Below are 19,088 nucleotides of genomic sequence, written 5' to 3'. Positions count from 1 at the left end.
CATTTTCACCACACTTAAAAGACGTTTTGGCTCAAAGGATACCAAGTGATTTAGTGTTTCAGCTTTTATTTTGTCTCATTCTTCCTGCAAACACGTCTTAAGATGTGCAACAGTACGGGGTCGTCGTTGTCACATTTTTCATTTCAAAATTCTCCACACATTCTCTATTGGGGACAGGTCAGGACTGCAGGCAGGCCAGTCCAGTACCCGTACTCTCTTCTGCCACAGCCATGCCTTTGTAATGTGTGCAGCATGTGGTTTTGCACTGTGTTGTTGAAAAATGCATGGAGGTCCCTGGAAAAGATGACGTCTTGAAGGCAGCATATGTTGCTCTAAGATCTCAATGTACTTTTCTGCATTAATGCTGCCATCACAGAAGTGTAAATGACCTTTGCCAAGGGCACTGACACAGCCCCATACCATGACAGACCCTGGCTTTTGGACTTGTTGCTGATAACAGTCTGGATGGTCCTTTTCATCTTTGGTCCGGAGCACACGGCATCCATTTTTTCCAAAAAAGACCTGGAATGCTGATTCATCTGACCACAATACACGTTTCCACTGCGTGATGGTCCATCCTAGATACCTCCGAGCCTAGAGTAGTCAACGCCGCTTCTGGACATGGTTAACATAAGGCTTCTTTTTAGCACAGTGCTTGACAATGGTTTGCCAAAGTAATCCTTTGCCCATGCGGTTATATCAGCTATTGTTGAGTGGCGGTTCTTGATGCAGTGCCGTCTGAGAGATCGAAGATCATGGGCATTTAGCTTAAGCTTACGCCCTTGGCTATAGTTTTATAATATTATGCACTGTAGAGGCAGAAATATGCAAATCTCTTTCAATCATTCTTTGAGGTACATTGTTTTTAAACATTTCAATAACTTTATCACACATTTGTTGACAAACTGGAGATCATCTGATCATCTTTGCTCAACAAAGCCTTTCCTGGATGCTGCTTTTGTACCAAACCAGGATTACAATCACCTGTTGACATCACCTGATTGGAATCACATCATGATTTAGTTTTTTCACCTCATTACTAGCCCTAAACTGCCCCCGTGCCAACTTTTTTTGGAATGTGTTACAGGTCTAAAATGCAGGAATGGAGGTTTATTAACAAATGAAATAAGGATGAGCAGACAAAACATGAAATATCTTGGGTTCAAACTGTCTGCAATCAACTGTCTTGCAGCTCCAATTGAATTATGGGATAGATTATCGGACCGCAAGTGTGCATTGTTTGCATACTTAAAAATGGCTGCCAATGCAGTAGGTCATCCGGGTACTTTTCGTGTACTGTTTAATGAATACTACGTACTCGGACACACTACCTGCTCTCACTTACTGCTTTCACATACTGTTCAGTATGGATGTATGCGATTTTGGACGCAGCCAATGTCTTCTCCTGATTGACGGAGTCCTAATCATGTCCATTTCAGTTTGCTGATCCCACGGATGACGAATGCTCTATTTCCATCTTCACAGCTTCCAGCTTGCCAGAACTGCTAGGAGTTTTATTTCATCAGGGTCTCCCATGGGATAAAGGTCTTAACGTAGGTGCCAGACTAAACCTACCACCTATATTAGGCAGTTAAAGTGCAACTTTTATAAGTTTCAGTTGTGATTTTGTTTTTGTGGCTTTGAATTTACTTCTCTTGCAATCTCAGCAATTGGGCATCCAGAAGACTTTGAATAAGCTGCGATATACATGCAAGCAATATACTGAAAGTCATTCTGCTTTTTTCCACTTGGTTTTCTTGGTAGAGTACAGAAGTGCTTTTTCTGCACAGTTGAATTGATGGCATTGACATTATCACCTTTGTGATCATCTGCCTCTGACATCTGCACTGCAACTGCCTAATATAGGTGGCAGGTTTAGTCTGGCACCTACGTTAAGACTAGAGATGGGACGATCGATCGGCTATGAATCGGTATCGGCCGATTTTTAATCAAAATATGCTATCGGCGATCGGCGATATTTCCTAAAAGTAGCCGATTCGATCGTGTAATATATAAAGATCACGTTAAGTTAACAGCTCAGTGGATTGATCCAGACTTTGAGCTACGACGCGCCAACCATCGCATCACCATTCATCAACCATCGTACAGAAACCACAGTGAAAGCTCTTCATGACCTAAAATAACATCATTAACGTTGTGCATCATACATACGATGTAATTTTGCTGATTGTAATATTTACTTTAAAAAGATAATTCAACCCGGTCACATCTGAGTCGATTCTATCAGCACGTTATATAAACTCCTGGTTCACTTTGGTAAATCGTAAGCGGTTCTTACTTGTGATGTAGATGAGAACAGAAAACGTTACAGAGCCAATCAGAGGCAAAAGTTTATTCATTACCAAATTCGTTAGTTCAGGATCATCTGCTGAACTTTTAGCTCCTTAGACGGAACGAGTCTGACTCGGTTACAGATCTGTGGTAATAGCAGTTTAATTAAGCTTTTTAATTAAGCTTTTTAATGTAAGAGAGTCACACAGAATGTTCTGTAGTAGCTGGTGTTTATTTAAAACCACGACATTTAATTAATAACAGTAAACACGGAGAGATAACTGAGAAGAGAAACTTACGCTTCGCGAAAAATGACTCGTGAATCAATGAATCACTTATAGCGATACAGTGAACAAAGCGTCTCTTCTAAAGGCGCACACACACACGCGCGCGCTGCTCCGGTTTATCTTCACTGTGAGGCTCTTTTTAAGTTTATTTATTTTATTTACTGCTAACCCCCCCCTCCCAAACACCCCCCCCACCCCCCCCCACCCCCCGATCGCAATCGGCTATCGGCAGATGTCCCTGAAAGGAGATCGGAGATCGGAATCGGTGCCAAAAACCCCGATCGTCCCATCTCTAGTTAAGACCTTTATGCCATGGGAGACCCTGATGAAATAACACTACAGGCAGTTCTCTGCTTCCTTACTGCTTGCAAGCCTTCTCTCCTAAATCAGAGGGAAATTTATCATAGGCTTTAGTTAAGACTTTATGTATTGTAATATACCATCCTCAGCAACTCTGAATTCTTTGTCTTATCATCACAAGTCAAACAAAGATGGTTAAAGATTACCACAGGTCTAGGAAACATTTTCTTGTTGTAAACAAAAACACCAGATGGCCTGTCTACCTGTATTTTTTTTTCTCCCCCTTTAGCGTATCCAATTGTTCAATTTGCATCGTGCTTCCTCTCTGTCTATGCCGAACCCTGCCCTGACCGAGGAGATCGAAGCTAACCCACATCCCCTCCGAAACATGAGCAGCAGCCAGATGCATTCTTGCCACCCACACATTGATGAGTTTGGCGCCACCTAGCGTTGCATGCGGAGAGACACACCCTAAGGGCACTCTTCCTCATCTCTTGTGCTGGTGCCTCTAATCAGCCAACAGAGGTCGTAATCGCATTCTGACAGAGAGAGACCCACATCCGGTTCTTTGTCCCACCCCCCAACTGAGCAACCGGCCAATCGTTGCCCATACAGCCACTCAGCTTCGAACCGGTGAAGCAGAGCTGGATTCGATACCACTTACTCAAAATCCAGCCCTGGTTGCAGCGTGTCTTTTTACTGCTGCGCCACCTGAGCGGCTTCTGTCTACCTGTATTTGTAGACATATTCTATGAAAAGCAATGGCATGGTCCACCTACCACAAATAAATCCACTGGAAACAAGCAAGTTTACTGTGAGCATCATGGACATAATGAAAGAGTTCTCTTTTTGCTGGCACAATAGAAGAGGATTGAGTGGTTTGATTTAAAAGGGTTGGGACAAATATTTATAAAGCCTTCTAAAAATTAGCATGCTAAAAATAGTCTAACATCAATGCAAGAGGGACATAACTGAATTGACTGTAAATGGCAACATGGTAAAATTTATTTAAAGCATTTTACAGTTGTGATGAATAAAACCTAAGCACCTAAGCAACTGAGGGTTAAGGGCCTTGCTTAAGGGCCCAGTCTTGTTGTGGTCTTTTTTTGTCCTTCATATATGTGGACTAAGACAGTTTTCATTGTATATGTGTACTGACTATTGTATCTTCAACAAATAAGGTATAAACTTTGACTAATGTTCTCTAAATCAGTGAGTATCAGTGGTTATGGTTCTTTACTAGTAATGGGAATCCTTGCTGGTACAAATCCCACTGCTGGCAGGTTGCCACTGTAGCAATACTTCAGCTGCCACTTTAACCCTCAATAACATGATTTGTATTAGGGCACAAATGGAGGTCGCTTTGGATAAAATGATCTGCTAAGTGAGACGGTGAAGTGTCTTTGGAGTGAGAAATCATTCTTTATAACCCATGCCCCCTCCGACACGTGGGCAGCAGCCATATGCATTTTGTCACCCACACCAGACAAGATCAGCTGCGGACCACCTCTGTGTACGGAGAGACACACCCTGATCCGCTAGCACACCAGCTCCGAGATTCTGAACTCATCGGTTCGAAACTCGGCATCGCCATCTAGCGGGCATAATTGGCAGTGCCTGCAGGGCGGGATGAGCAGACTATGTGGGTGGGGTCTTCAAACGCTGTGTAAGGACCAGATAGAGAGGCACCTGTGCGGAATGCATGGGTAAAAAAGGGTTCCTTTAAAGGCTGCGCACGGGTCAGAGGAGGCGTGAGCTGCAAGATACCCACCTCGACTGCAGTCAGGGATCCCCCAGCAGCGGAAGACAAATTGACCACGCTAAATTGGGAGGAAAATGGGAGAAAATGCATAAATAAAATAAAAAAATATATTATAAAAATTAATTCTAGTGCTTACTGCATTCTCGAATGTGTTGGGTAACAACAGGTCCGCAGCTTAAGCGTGTCTGACCCGACAATATTTCTGATGGTTTCATCAGCTAAGCTGCTGAGTGACAGTTGATCTCCTAACATCATAACCTTGCAGCTGAGCAAAAACAAATATAATAAGTCGACCTTGCCTTTCCCTGAGAGAGGAATTCCAGAAATGTTGGATTCCTCAGTGGGAAGTTTGTTGGTTGAGTGAAATTGCGAAGAAAGAGAAACAGAAAGAAAAAAGAATAATTCTCCTAAGCATATAAGAGAAAGCAGAGATTGCCAGCAATTACTGTAAGTGAGGTGCCAATGGTAATTAACCACAGCAACAACATGTCTTAACAGTAATGGAATGTAATTATGCAGTGCATTGCTGTATTATTACATTTCTGGTAAACATTCAATCTATAATGACAATTTTAGAGTTTTTCAGTTTGCAATCATTTATCAAACTGCAATAATTGAATCAAAATTAAATGTTTTTAGGTGGGAAAAATTGATGTATTTTAGAGCTGCAACACTTTTGTGGCGTTTATGTAAGCATTGGGGTTGTCATGCATTTATGCTTGTTTGTGTCACTTTCTCGAACATAAAGCATACCTGACTTTAGGTGTTTCTGCCACACCCATCGCTATAAGGTATACACCGTATACACCAAAGAGAATAACACTGATTATCTCTTCATCATGGCACCTGTTAGTAGGTGGGATATATTAGGCAGCAAGTGAACATTTTATCCTCAAAGTTGGTGTGTTAGAAGCAGGAAAAATGAGCAAAAAAAAGAATTTGAGTGAGTTTGACAAGGGCCAAATTGTGATGGCTAGACGACTGGGTCAAAGCATCTTCAAAACTGCAGCTCTTGTGGGGTGTTCCCAGTCTGCAGTGGTCAGTATCTATCAAAAGTGGTCCAATGAAGGAACAGTGGTAAACTGACAACAGGGTCATGGGCGGCCAAGGCTCATTGATGGACGTGGGGAGCGAAGGCTGGCCCGTGTGGTCCGATCCAACAGACGAGCTACTGTAGCTCAAACTGCTGAAGAAGTTAATGCTGGTTCTGATAGAAAGGTGTCAGAATACACAGTGCATTGCAGTTTGTTGCGTATGGGGCTGCATAGCCGCAGACCAGTCAGTTAGGAAGGTGGTCATAATGTTATGCCTAATCGGTGTATATTTATTTATTTATTAGGATTACATTAATGACAGAAACGGTAGTTACTCATTACACAAGATTCATCATCAGTTCACAAGGTTAATGTCAAACACAGTCATGGACAATTTTGTATCTCCAATGCACCTCACTGCACAGTCTATATCTTTGGACTGTGGGAGGAAACCGGAGCTCCCGGAATAAACCCAAACAGGCACGGGAAGAACATGCAAACTCCACACAGAAAGGACCTGGACCACCCCACCTGAGGATCGAACCCAGGACCTTCTTGCTATGAGGTGAGGTATATAAAGCAGGTATATGAAATCAATTATATAAAATAAATTATATGCTACCAAGTGACTCATATTATTTGCAATCTTGCATTGAAAAATTGTATTTTTTAACTGACTGACAATCTATTGACTGTAAGAAGAAAATCTGTAAGGAAGAATCTGCCTTGCAACATGAAGAGCTGTTATCGATTTAATGGAGCTGTTCAATTGTTTTAGTTAGTTATAGAGCTTTGAAGTGAGCGTGACTAGACCGTTCCAGTTAAAGCTGGAAGTGTATAAATACTTTTGCTGCTTACCCAAATAGCCATCAGTGATGCGAGGGTACCACTAATTTTTCATGTCAAGAAAACCATGTCTTTAAAATATATTTTAGTGAATTATAAAATAATGATTAAACAGTAAGGTCTTGTTACGCAATTTAAGTAAGACTAAAACTTAGTTTCCAAATTGTTTGGTGAACAACTGATGTAAAGTTTGTTTGAAGCTGGATGTTCATTGAAATTCACTGTTTGTGTTGTGAGTTAGGGACCGTCTCAAAAGTGATCAAATGGGGCCGACCCCTTAACATTCGGTCTAAGCAAGTGAGCAGTTAAAAACACGTTTAACTTGATGTCAGTAATACTGTGGGGCACAATCACATTTGTCCCTTGCTGAGAACAGCCAGAAAAAAAGAATTATCATAGGCCTGCTACGAGATTTAGTAAACATTGTTTACAATCCTGGCATTGCTATGCAGATAGCCATAGTCAGCATGGTTCTTTTAGCTACTACTAATACTAAATGAGATGCATCTGTGTTTGGATTCATTGAGCAAGTTTGTTTGTTTATTAGGATTTTAACATTTTGTTTTACACTTTGGTTACATTCATGACAGAAACGGTAGTTATTCCTTACACAAGATTTATTTGTTCACAAGTTCAATGTCAAACACAGCCATGGACAATTTAGTATCTCAAATTCACCTCACTTGCATGTTTATTGGACTGTGGGAGGAAACCAGAGCTCCCGGAGGAAACCCACGCAGACACCATTGAGCAAGTAGGTTTGTGTGTAGTTTTATTGACGGGTTGAATACTGAAGAACATAGAGTTTATTGTGCCCCACCAGGCTTTCTGTGCCAAAGCCACCATTACATGTGGGACATGTAGGCCTACTAGGGTTGCCAACCGTCCCGTAAAAAAAATTGGGATCGTTCCTTATTTGTAAACTAAACGTGGCGTTCCATATTAAACTGATACGGGACGCTCTTTGTTCCGTATTTTTATCAATGGGAGAGAAATTCTGCAGATTAGACTGAGACGGGGCGATACGTATGAAACAGAAGGAAACTGCTGCTACTGTGGGAATTAGAAAGCATTTGGTTATTATTTTAAGTAGTGTTCACTTTTAGTCTTAGTAACGCCGTGTGTGCGCAGACATATCAGCATAACAACCTGATTATTACTCCGCTGTTTGAGTAGCGCAGTGGGCAGAGCGCGGCACGCATATTTTTCCACCCTAGGTTCAAATCCGGCTTAAAACGAAACTAAAGTAACACAAGCAGGGCCGGCGCTATGGGGGCGCTGGGGTGGGCATAAGCTCTCACTGCCCCCTTAAGCAACGCAGTCCAGAACCAGAAATGTTGTTTGCACTATTGAGAAAAAATGTTACATGATGTTCTTTAAGTTGTTTTGCCTAAAATATGGTTCTGATTTATTATTATAAAGAATGAAAATAATATACGTTGAACAGCCTAAATAAAACATTTTGATCATGTTCCTATGACGGTGTAAGACCCGTTATATTTGCTATAGGTGCAACCCTAACCGCCTACCCCCCGCTCCCGCTCAGGTAAACAAAGCGCCATCCCACCCCCCACCCGCCAGCCCAGGGTGTTCCTTATTTCCAGTTCTGAAAGTTGGCAACCCTAAGGTCTACACAATGCAAGATTAGTGAAGAAACGAAATGTCAACATTCAAAACCTTTATTGTGGAAATATTAGGCAGTTTATAAATACTGTCTGGATCCATGTTAACTCCTAAAAAGGCCATGCCTGGGAAAAAAGAATGTATGGTGACCCTAATGTATATATGTTGTTACAACATGGTTGTATTCCTGAGGTTATATCAAAGAAACTGACAGACATACGAAAAAATAAAGGTTTATAAGAAATTTTCAATTAAATAAGTGTATACCACTGCAAAACAGTAACTGTAGTTAATGAATGTATACAACGTGTAGCCGTTTATACTAAGGCAAGTTGTGCTAATGCTGTTAGCAATTATTGGCAGTTTATTACCAGCTTCAGAAGGTGGCGCTGTTTTCTAAGCGAAGTCAATTTAAAGCATGTTACGCTTTGAAAATGGAAACAGACTCGGACTTGTTACTTACAAATAAAGGTAGGAATAAATAGCTTGTATTATTGTCGGTGTTTTATATAGATAAACCGTGCCTGCGCTACAGTCTCTATTATAAACACTGGCTAACGTATAACTTAACTATTGGTAATAATGTGTGCTCAGAATGCTTGCTAACGCTAGGTCGCCTTAATGTTCTGCACATGCGCATTCTGTCCACTAAACTGTAAACAGCTGAAATAAGCCGACAGCAAATATAGTAGCTTAGAATATTAACTTTTAAAGTGAGTTAAACTTGTTTGACCATCTGCACACAATTAATGTAATATGTTTAATTTTATTTTTTATTCACATTTGTAAAATAAGCAACTTTCCCTTGAGTTGGGTCTATGTGTACTTGAGGTCATGGTGTCATTACGCTTTCTGTCTAGTCCTGTCGGAAAGCCTGTATTTATTAACTCAGGTCATGTAAGAGCAACCACAATCTCCTAATTTATAGTTTAAAACTATAACTATAAACTATTTTTCTCTATAAACCCCGTCTGTGTTTTCAAAATATCATATTTCTAACTGTCCAGTACTGCACACTGTTCCTGTATGGGTGAAATCGGTTAATGTGTTGTTAGTACTGTATACTACTACATGTGACACCAGTTAAATTCACTTGGAGGTTCAGTTTTTCAGAATAGCTTTAGTATAATATACATAATTTTATTAAGTATTTTTTTTTTTAAATCTAACATAAGTATATTTTGCTATGGAAGCCTGTCCAACCACCTTGAGGAGAAAAAGGCCAAAAGTATTTCCACTTTTTATAAATCTAAAATTTGCTCACAAACAGCTAAGAACTAACCTTTCTTTATAAAGAGTTTACAACAATATTAACAATGAATTCAGACCTTCATAATTCATAGAAATATCATATTAAGAAAAACATTATGGCTTTTTACACACAGAAGCAAATTAAGGACAGTGGTAGCCTAGTTGGTAGAGCTTTGACCTATCAAGCGAAAGGTTGAGAGTTTGCAACCATCAAATTAAATCAAGGTTTATTTGTCACATACATGGTCATACACAGTACAACTGGCAGTGAAATGCTTTAGTGACTGCTCCGCCACAGTAATTACAAAAACTACAAAATAGTTAAAGAATATATTATACAACCATGCACCCAATGTTGGGCCCTAGAGCAAGGCCCTTAACCTTCTCTGCTCCTGGGGCAGGGCGGCACGGTGGATAAGTGGGTAGCACTGTCGCCTCACAGCAAGAAGGTCCTGGGTTTGATCCCCAGGTGGGGCGGTACGGGTCCTTTCTGTGTGGAGTTTGCATGTTCTCCCCGTGTTCGCGTGGGTTTCCTCCCACAGTCCAAAGACATGCAAGTGAGGTGATTTGGAGACACTAAATTGTCCAAGAATATGTTCGATATAAACTTGTGAACTGATGAACCTATACCGTTCCTGTCATGAATGTAACCAAAAGTGTAGAACATGACGTTAAAATCCTAAAAAACAAACAAACTGCTCATTGGGCACTGTATAATGGCTGACCCTGCACTCTGACCCCAACTTCCAAACAAGCTGGGATATGTGAAAAAAGAATTTTGTTGTACTGTACACACCTGTATATGTATAAATAACAGATAAAGGCATTCTATTCTTTCTGTAAATGACAAAATATTAAACAATTAATGTTATTTATCTTAAAAAGAAAAAATAATATGTTCTTAATATGATATTTACACATTATATGTATTGTTCTGTTAAATAATCAGATGAGATGAGATGAAACCATTGCTTTCTAAATTAAAACAGGATATTGCTGTAAAAGTAGGACTTTGTATCACTGGTGAATCCAAACAGGGTATTACTGGTAAAACATGTGAGTGAATTACTGGCAAAATGTGACAGCCTATTACTTGTAAGTTAGGACATGAGATTGCTGGTAAATTCTTGATATTACTAACAAAATTTATTATGATATTACTTGTTAGCTGGGGCATGGACTTACTTGTAAAGTGGGACAATACCATTACAAGTATACCAGTTAAAATAAACTCAAGTGAACAAACATCATCATAAAGATCAGTGTCACAAAATTAAAACAAATGTTCAAATTAAATTAAAGTATTATTAAATTAAAACTATATTTAAATTCTAGCCATTGTCCAGACTTTTTGAGAAATTAAGTGTTCCACTTTCTTAAAACTTTTATCCCCAGGAAATCTTTACCCAGTTGACCTGCCCTCTCAGAATTATGATGAATTACGTCCCGACTCCGAGTACCTGTCGAGCCTTGAGACAGACACAAAGTCATTTAGCCTTCCCAATGGAGCAGAGGTATGCACTGTAGTCTTTTATAAAAAATTTAATAAATAAAATCTATGATTTACCAGTGTGACTTATTGTCGACAGATGAAAATAACTCATAACAACATAGGCCAGCTGAGGCTGTTTGGAAAGGATGATCCAGCTCATTTCCTTTTGGCTCTTCATACACCTGAAGATGAAACCCAAGGTTATGAACCCTCAGTCTTCTGTTTAATTATATTGTACTGTATTTATTTATTTAACAATAAAACATTTTCTTTCAGTGGTTGCACTATACGTGCATGGTAAATTTTGGCCAGTTAGTGATGTCTTGAAGACGTCCAGAAAATCCAGAAATGGACTTGTGTTTGTGAGTTTGTCATACATGCAGATGCAGTCAAGCAAGAATAATTTAAACTCTTAATCAGGATGATCTGACTTTGTGTGTGATTCAGCTTTAGTCATGGCATGGGGAAAATCAGACTTTTTATAGAGGTAACTATCTTTATTACCACAGGTGGAGTCAGTGATGGAGAGAGTTATACTGTTCCTGCTAAGTCAGATTGTGTTTGGGGTACTTGAGAGGCCACTGGAAGAAGACGTGTATTTCTCAGTTCATCCCATGTCAGAATATGGTAAAGTCTTCTGGCAAGATGGAGAAGCAGTTGGCTTTTACACCATTAAGAAGAAAGGTGTAAATTTAATGTTTTGTAAGCGTTATCCCTCAAAAACGTTATCCTAAATGCTAAACATGTATTCATCCCATTACTCTTAATTCTAGGGGTGGTTTAGATAGATAAATAGACAGACAAAAAGACAGACATGAAAGAGGGACATTATATTACCTTAAATGCTTCCCCTATAAAATTATATTTCTACAGATGTTTTTTTCTGTACAATACATTTTATTTTCAGGTTTAAATGTAAATATGTTCAGACAAGAATTGAGCTTTAGATGCTAAGCTGTGTATGCTTAGACATGTGACTAGTATAATCCTAGCCTATGAAGGGTGTATTGCATAACTGCAATTACTTCACATTGGACTGCTGCCTTGTTGTTTTAAAAATGAGACGTTGACCAGAGCTGGGATTTTGAATACATCGTATCGAATCTCAGCTCTGCCATCCGGCTGGGCTGGGTGGCTACATGAACAACGATTGGCTGTTGTTCACAGGGTGGGACAAGCCGGACCAGGGTTCCTCATAACTGGTGCAATTATGACCACTGCTGGCTGATTGATGGCGCCTGCGCAGAGTTGAGGAATAATGCTGATCAGGGTGTGGTGCTCCATGCACAAGGCTGATCCGCATATGAACTCGCCTCGTGCAGGTGAAAAGATGCAGTTGGTACTGCACATGTGTCGGAGGGGGCGTGTGTCAGTTGCGAAGCTCATCAGTCAGTAGTGTAGGTAGAGGTGAAGCGTAACGCAATCAGGGTAATTGGATATGACTAGATTAGGGGAGAAAATTGGAGGAAAAAATTGGAGAAAAAAAAAAGAAAAAAAAAAACTGAGACGTTGTACATGTACAGTTTTTCTTAGTGTACATTGTTTAACCATACCATCATAACATAAATGTTAATAAGTGTTAATAATTCTTCTAATATAATGCATTGTTACATTTTGTTTTTTAGGAAGCCTGTGCAATGGAAACCCTGGTCAGTTTTATCTTCTCCCTGTGCTGGACACTGTGTTTGTGCGTACCCGATGGAGAAGGAAAGGCCTGGCACTGAAGATGCTCCAGGATTTCTGCTTCTCCATGCCCACAGAGAGTGTGCTGGGTATCAGCTACCCCATATCTCCCAGCATGTATAGAGGTCAGTCAGGTTACTTACACAGGTTGTTTTAGTCCGTTAAAATGTGGGTGCTTGGGAGAACAGCTGTCTATTATTCCAGCCCTCTATTATTCTAGCCCACCACTGCCACCACTGCCGCAAGTCCACCGGGTTCAAATCTCAGCAGTGCTATCAGCAAACACAGACATGATTGACTCTGACATGAAGCCCTGCGATGAATAGGTGCCCTGTCCAGGGTATTCCTGCCTTGTGCCCAGTGTTTTCCCACTCACTCAGTCACTCACTTTCTTAACAGCTTATCCAATTAGGGTCAACTGTGTGCTGGAGCCTATCCCAGCTTTTCAATGGGCACAAGGCACACAGTAACACCCTGGACGGGGCGCAAGTCCATTGCAGGGCAGACACACGCACACATACACACACCCATAGGGCAATTCAGTGTCTCCAATTAACCTGACTGCATGTTTGTGGACTGTGGGAGGAAACCAGAGCTCCTGGAGGACCCGGACCGCCCTGCCTGATCGAAACCCAGGACCTTCTTGCTGTGAGGAGACAGTGCTACACACCGAGCCATCGTGCCGCCCTTGTTACAAACAAGGACAGACAATTTGTTTTCAGAACTCATTTCAGAGGCTACAATTTTGCAGCCAAGCCCCTATCGCTTCTAGACCATTTCAGTAACATTAACAGTTAACTGACAAATATCTAGCATGACAGAAATGTGCTTAACTAATTTGTTACAAAGGGGAAATCTACAGTAGTGTTTGTACCAATATGAAAGTCTTTGATCTCTTCAGTACAAGCCATTCTTCCCAATGTTTCTCTATGGAGACGGCTTAATGAATGCACCTATCAGCTAAATTCAGTAATTAGAAGGAATGTTTACATACTGTTGGCCATGTTTGCTTTTCAAAGTCAGTGACCTTAGGTTAGTCAACACTTACCTGTCATTCTGTGGACGTTGCTCTGTGAATTGAGTTCTTCCTGGTATAATTCCAGTAGAAGACTAGATTGTTTTACTGTTTTAAGTATACAGTTAAGGATAAGCTTTTAACTGCTGCCAGCTAGTAATATTCCACAATATGAATCATTTTTGATGGCTCTTAGACTTCTTAGTTCTTCTTGTAAGGGTGGACAATTTATTGGCTTCTGTACAAACACAGTGTGTTTACTCAGGTTGTTTAATCATTGTTATATATCTTAAGCATGACAAAAAATAAAAAAGAGTACAGATAATTATATCTGCTTAGTTACTTGCAGTATAAGCTGTATTAAATAAACATTAGATAAGGTGTCTCGCATAAATGTCTGAAAGTGTTTGGACAGTAGGACATTTGCATTTTGAATTCCAGATTATCATTGGATATAAAATTACAGAGGCTATGTAAATGTTCTTGAATTTTTTTGTGTTTTCTATGTTAAATCATTAACCTGATGGTTTGTTATTAAAATTTAAATGAAAGTGTTTTTTTACATATAGAGATATACGTAGATTCATCAGCATCAGTATTTTAGATGGGTACACCTTAATGAAAAAAATGATTTTTTTTACCTGCCAATCTAATCTAATCCCGGTTGTGAATAAATGAGAGCCAGATCACCAAACATCAGCAGACATCCAGTACATCAGCAGACAATCAATGAATTAAATACACAATCATACATAGGTTATATGGCCAGAAGTATTTGGACACCTGATCATGAGCTTGTTGCACATTCCATTTTAAAAAGAAATGGTATTAAAATAGAGTGACCTCTATGTGATCTATTCAGCTACTGTAAAACAGCAGCCACTCTTCTGAGAAGACTCCTCACAAAGTCAAAAGAGCATTTGCATGGCTGGGCACTGATGTTGGTCAAGAAAGCCTTAATTGATAGTCCAGTTTATTCTAAAGCTGTGGAGCTGAGGTCAGGGCTCTGTGCAGGCCAGTGGAGTTTCTTTAAAGCAAGCTTTTCTTTGTCTTTAAAGACCTTTTGTGAACAGGGGCACAATCATGCTGGAACAGGAAAGGGCCTTGGCTGAAACAGCTTCAAAGTTGGAAGCACATCGTTTTATTTATGTAACTGATTTATTGCAACTGATGTGGCTAAAACACACATTCAGTACTTTTGTCCATGTAGTGTTATTTATTGTAAATCTGCCTGACAAAAATGATTTAAGGGCACTCATTATCATGCATATTTATAAATCCTGGTATTGAGTAGTGTTAAGCCTTTAAGCACATGAAACTAATTATTACATAAATAATTATTTATAACAAATAATTTTTGATTAATTAAACTGTAGCAAATGTGTTTAATCACTGTGCTTGTTCTTACTGTACAGGAACTAACATGCTTTATTTTAACTTGTGTACAGTATGCCAGAAGTACCTAGAGATGCAACCGGAACAAAGAGAGCACCTCTATGAAGTGGAGGCTCCTGGAGACTGGAGTCAGCGACGTAACGTGTGGTTAAGCATTCAACTTCAGCAACGTCTAACACACAGTGAGCATGTTATAACATAGCTTGTTTGGGCATCGTTCAGGTGCTTATTTTTTTGCGTTTTGTTTTCAGTTCATTTAGTTAGCAGTGGTGTTACTCTCCCATAAAAACTTTGAATGGTCTCATACTGTGGATGTAAAATATTGCCTATTCAGCAATATGTAGAAGTTTGAAAAATAGCTGGTAATAGATGGTTATGCTATCGTGATGGTGTGCCCATTAAAACACATAGGACAGAAAGTGAATAGATTGATCAGTTCCTTTTATTGCCAGTTACACAAACAGTTCCATTTACTTGAATATTAGGTGCAAAGTTGAAATTGGATGCAAGTACATGAAGGAATGGCTGAAGGAATGGCTGAAGGAATGGCTGAAGGAATGGCTGAAGGAATGGCTGAAGGAATGGCTGAAGGAATGGCTGAATTGGATGGTGGATTTGCTGAAGGAATGGCTGAAGGAATGGATGAAGGAATGGAAGGAATGGCTGAAGGAATGGCTGAAGGAATGGCTGAAGGAATGGATGAATTGGATGGTGGATTTGCTGAAGGAATGGCTGAAGGAATGGCTGAAGGAATGGCTGAAGGAATGGCTCAAGGCATGGATCAAGGCATGGATCAAGGCATGGATGAAGGCATGGATGAAGGCATGGATGAAGGATTGGCTCAAGGCATGGATGAAGGATTGGCTCAAGGCATGGATGAAGGATTGGCTCAAGGCATGGATGAAGGAATGGCTCAAGGAATGGCTCAAGGCATGGATAAAGGAATGGAGAAATGGATGGTTTTCACTAAATAAATACAAAGAACAAATTAACAAACATAACAGTGCAACATAACTAATAACTATACATATCAAGGAATATAATTACCATCCTGTTTTAAACAATGAACTCAAGAAATAGTAGCAAACAAACTTACTACACACATCCAAATCAGGAATAGGCCTCATGGCACCTTACACAATTAGTGTGCTTAAAGAAAATGGCTGACTGCACCTTTTAAATACTAAGCCCCACCCTTTCCTGGAGCAAGGGCTTCTGGGGTTTGGAGTCCTTTTCTGGAGTTTTTTACAGCCGCCCCTCAATATGTGCATGCATATTGACTAAAAATAAAAACGATTAGGAGAAGGAAGAATCATCAACATCAGCCATTGAGTTCAAAGGAATAAGACGTACGATTGGTCTGATATAAGTCTTGCCTTGTACACTTACTTCAGCTGTACGGACTTGCCCATCAGAACTTGGGATGACTCTGGTGAGTTTGCCTATAGGCCACATACCTCTTGGCTGCTGGGGGTCCATGACCAGTACCACTGTTTGGTTTACTGGATTTGTCGTCAGTTGTTTCCATTTATTTCGGAGTTGCAGGTTAGGGAGGTACTCTCTGATAAAGCGGTTCCAAAAATGATCTGCCAGGATTTGACTCTGTTGCCATCTTCTTCTTTTCAATTTAGTAGTTTGTGCATAGATGGCTTGGGGTAGGGATGCATCCCGCCGCCCCATGAGGAGAATATTTGGGGTGATGGGATCTGGGTCAGCAACATCAGATGATACATAGCCTAAGGGTTTGGAGTTCAACATACCTTCTATCTCCACAAGTACTGTTTTCAGTACTTCTTCAGTCACTGACTGGTTGCCTAAAACAGTTCGTAAAGCCGTTTTGATTGATCTGATTTCTCTTTCCCAGGTTCCGCCAAAGTGTGGAGCATTAGGAGGGTTGAACTGAAAGTGGATTTGATGTTTGGCTAGTAATGTCTGAAGATCAGGGCTGAGGGCTGCAAAAGCTTCTTTCAGCTCTTTACTTCCACCTTTGAAGTTTGTCCCTTGGTCTGACCATACTTCATTAGCACTAACCATAGTGGCAAATAGAGACATCCACGGTTCTTTAGATTATTTATTTACATTTTTGTACAAGCAGTCTTTGAGCCCTTGAACCATTTTAGCAGGCTGGTCACTCCTAGGTAGATGTAACACCTTTCCTATATGCACCGATTTGGAGATACTGGCTCTCATTGTGGTTCAGTGGAGTCCAAGAGCCTAAGAAATGGCATTGTGGCCAGTTCAATACCTCCTTTATATATTACAAGTACTATTTGTAGCTTTGGGGATGTCCTTAACTGGGGCATAGTGTTCCTTTAAGGTGATTGCCCGACTTTAAGACTAAAATCTGTAACTACAAGGCTCACTTACTCACTCACTCACTTTCATAACTGCTTATCCTTCGTGAGGGAAGGGGGGTGCTGGAGCCTATCCCAGCTTCTTAATGGGCGCAAGGCACACAGTAACACCCTGGATGAGGCGCCAGTCCATCGCAGGGCAGACACACACACACCCATGGTGAGGTTGTTAGAAAGGGGATGAATACTTATTCACAGCACTGACAATGTAATGAGTTATTGGTGCATAGTTGATCTCACAAGATTCTCAGTACATCAAGAATGCACTGGTCACACTCCACTTTTAAAACTGATCTTTGCTGATGTGGTGTTTTATCTGCAGGTAAAATCTCTGATGAACGTTTACACAACACTGAACCTACTGAAGGACAGCTCACAGACACTAAGGGAAAGGTGAGCTTTCAAATCCTATTTTCTATTTCCTTATTGTCCAGAAATACATTTCTGAAAATCATATAAACCAGGATATACCGTTTATTATCTGGTGATCCAATCCTAAATGAACAGAAAGGTGGATTGCTTTTTTCCAGTAAGCATTTGCATGAATTTTAAATGTCTTTTTATTGATTACTTTCAGTTGGATTTTGTGATGCTTTTCTTGTGTCATACTGTAACAACTGTAACAAGGACTTACATGCAGGTTAAGGATGCAATGCAGGTTTTATTAGAAAAAATAACATGGGCAGAACAATTCAGAAAGCATGGTCAAAAGCAAACAAGGGTGGGTTGATCAGCAAACAGACTATAGAAGACAAGGTGAGAATGGGAGGTTAAAGATACAAAGCTGTGGTCAAGATTAGGGTCAGTCACGTTCAGTGCAGGCTAAAAAATAATGCTGATACCTTGCACAAGTAAAACTCAATGTAATTGGGGAGAAACTGAAAATGGGTGGAAGAAAACTGAAAACAATTGAACATACCAAAATGGGTGGAAAACAAAAACAGGACAGAGATCAGTGTGAGTTATGGAAAACAGTGGTGATTTTCCCCTTGAAATTAAGTGCACACCACCAACACTGGTTTTAAAGAGTAGGCCCTTCTGACATGTCTGAAACCAGCAACCGCTTCTTTTTACCTGCCAGTTGTGGATTCCTACAGTGAGATTTAACATGTACAGGGGATCATGCTTTGCTCTCGATATTCCTGTCTTGACCAGACAGTAGGAGTCTCTGTTGTGGTGACACGGAGATGACCTCTAATTACCATAAGTCTAATAAATTTTTGCAACAGAGTCTAAAACAATGTTTTATTCACTTTCAGGGAGCCATGCTACAAGATAGTGACTCTGTCACCAGCCCCAAGCAATGCAGCGACCATAAAAACAGGGTGAAGAGGAGACAATGCAACTACACTGAAACACCAGACAAATGTAAAAATGCTAAGATGTTTTAATAAAAGTCTCAATGTGAAAGGTCTCGGTGTGAGCTGTGGTTGGAGTTTACTATGCAGCTGTATTAGAGTCTTTAAAATTCTAATACAAAATCAATCCAGCTTCTGTGCAGAAGTGACAGTGTAAACAGGGCTGAATTGCATAACCAGATAGCATTTTAGTTCTTAATGAAATACATTTTACTTGTTAATTAAATAGCCAAAACTGTGAACAGTATCTCTGGTTAATATTTTGAGTGTATTTAGTTATTTGTCCACCTGCTCAACAAGTTCATAGTCAGATGTCCACATACTTTTGGTCATATACTGCTATAGCATTAATAAAACCTCAGGTGCCCAACAAGCTTTTACCTCCGAGAAAACACT

The 19,088-nt window shown here is 40.1% G+C and overlaps 1 protein-coding gene across 3 annotated transcripts; it reads left to right on the top strand.

Moving 5' to 3' along the window:
• Positions 1 to 8,549: 8,549 nt before the first annotated feature.
• Positions 8,550 to 18,748, top strand: fam169b (family with sequence similarity 169 member B). 3 transcript variants are annotated; one of them, XM_063004607.1, is made up of 9 exons: positions 8,550 to 8,615; positions 10,791 to 10,909; positions 10,985 to 11,087; positions 11,164 to 11,249; positions 11,397 to 11,514; positions 12,513 to 12,695; positions 15,034 to 15,162; positions 17,657 to 17,727; positions 18,594 to 18,748. In XM_063004607.1, the coding sequence occupies exons 1-9, from the start codon at positions 8,579 to 8,581 to the stop codon at positions 18,723 to 18,725; spliced, it is 978 nt and encodes a 325-aa protein (XP_062860677.1). In that variant the 5' UTR covers positions 8,550 to 8,578; the 3' UTR covers positions 18,726 to 18,748. The 3 variants fall into 3 exon arrangements, with proteins under 3 accessions (XP_062860677.1, XP_062860676.1, XP_062860678.1); XM_063004606.1 differs by having other exon boundaries at positions 11,397 to 11,571; XM_063004608.1 differs by lacking the exons at positions 11,164 to 11,249; positions 11,397 to 11,514.
• Positions 18,749 to 19,088: the final 340 nt, after the last annotated feature.

Source organism: Trichomycterus rosablanca, chromosome 11 (genome assembly GCF_030014385.1).
Source record: "Trichomycterus rosablanca isolate fTriRos1 chromosome 11, fTriRos1.hap1, whole genome shotgun sequence".
NCBI classification, from domain to species: Eukaryota; Metazoa; Chordata; class Actinopteri; order Siluriformes; family Trichomycteridae; genus Trichomycterus; species Trichomycterus rosablanca.
The sequence above is the reverse complement of the archived record's forward strand: the minus strand, read 5'-3'. Positions and strand labels throughout refer to the sequence as shown.

Excerpts from the sequence above, each read along its gene's own strand:
- fam169b (XM_063004606.1), top strand. The coding sequence starts at position 8,579 with ATGGAAACAGACTCGGACTTGTTACTTACAAATAAAG. Across the intron at positions 11,088-11,163 it reads ACCTGAAGATGAAACCCAAG|TGGTTGCACTATACGTGCAT; the intron begins GTTATGAACCCT and ends ATTTTCTTTCAG. Across the intron at positions 12,696-15,033 it reads ATCTCCCAGCATGTATAGAG|TATGCCAGAAGTACCTAGAG; the intron begins GTCAGTCAGGTT and ends ACTTGTGTACAG.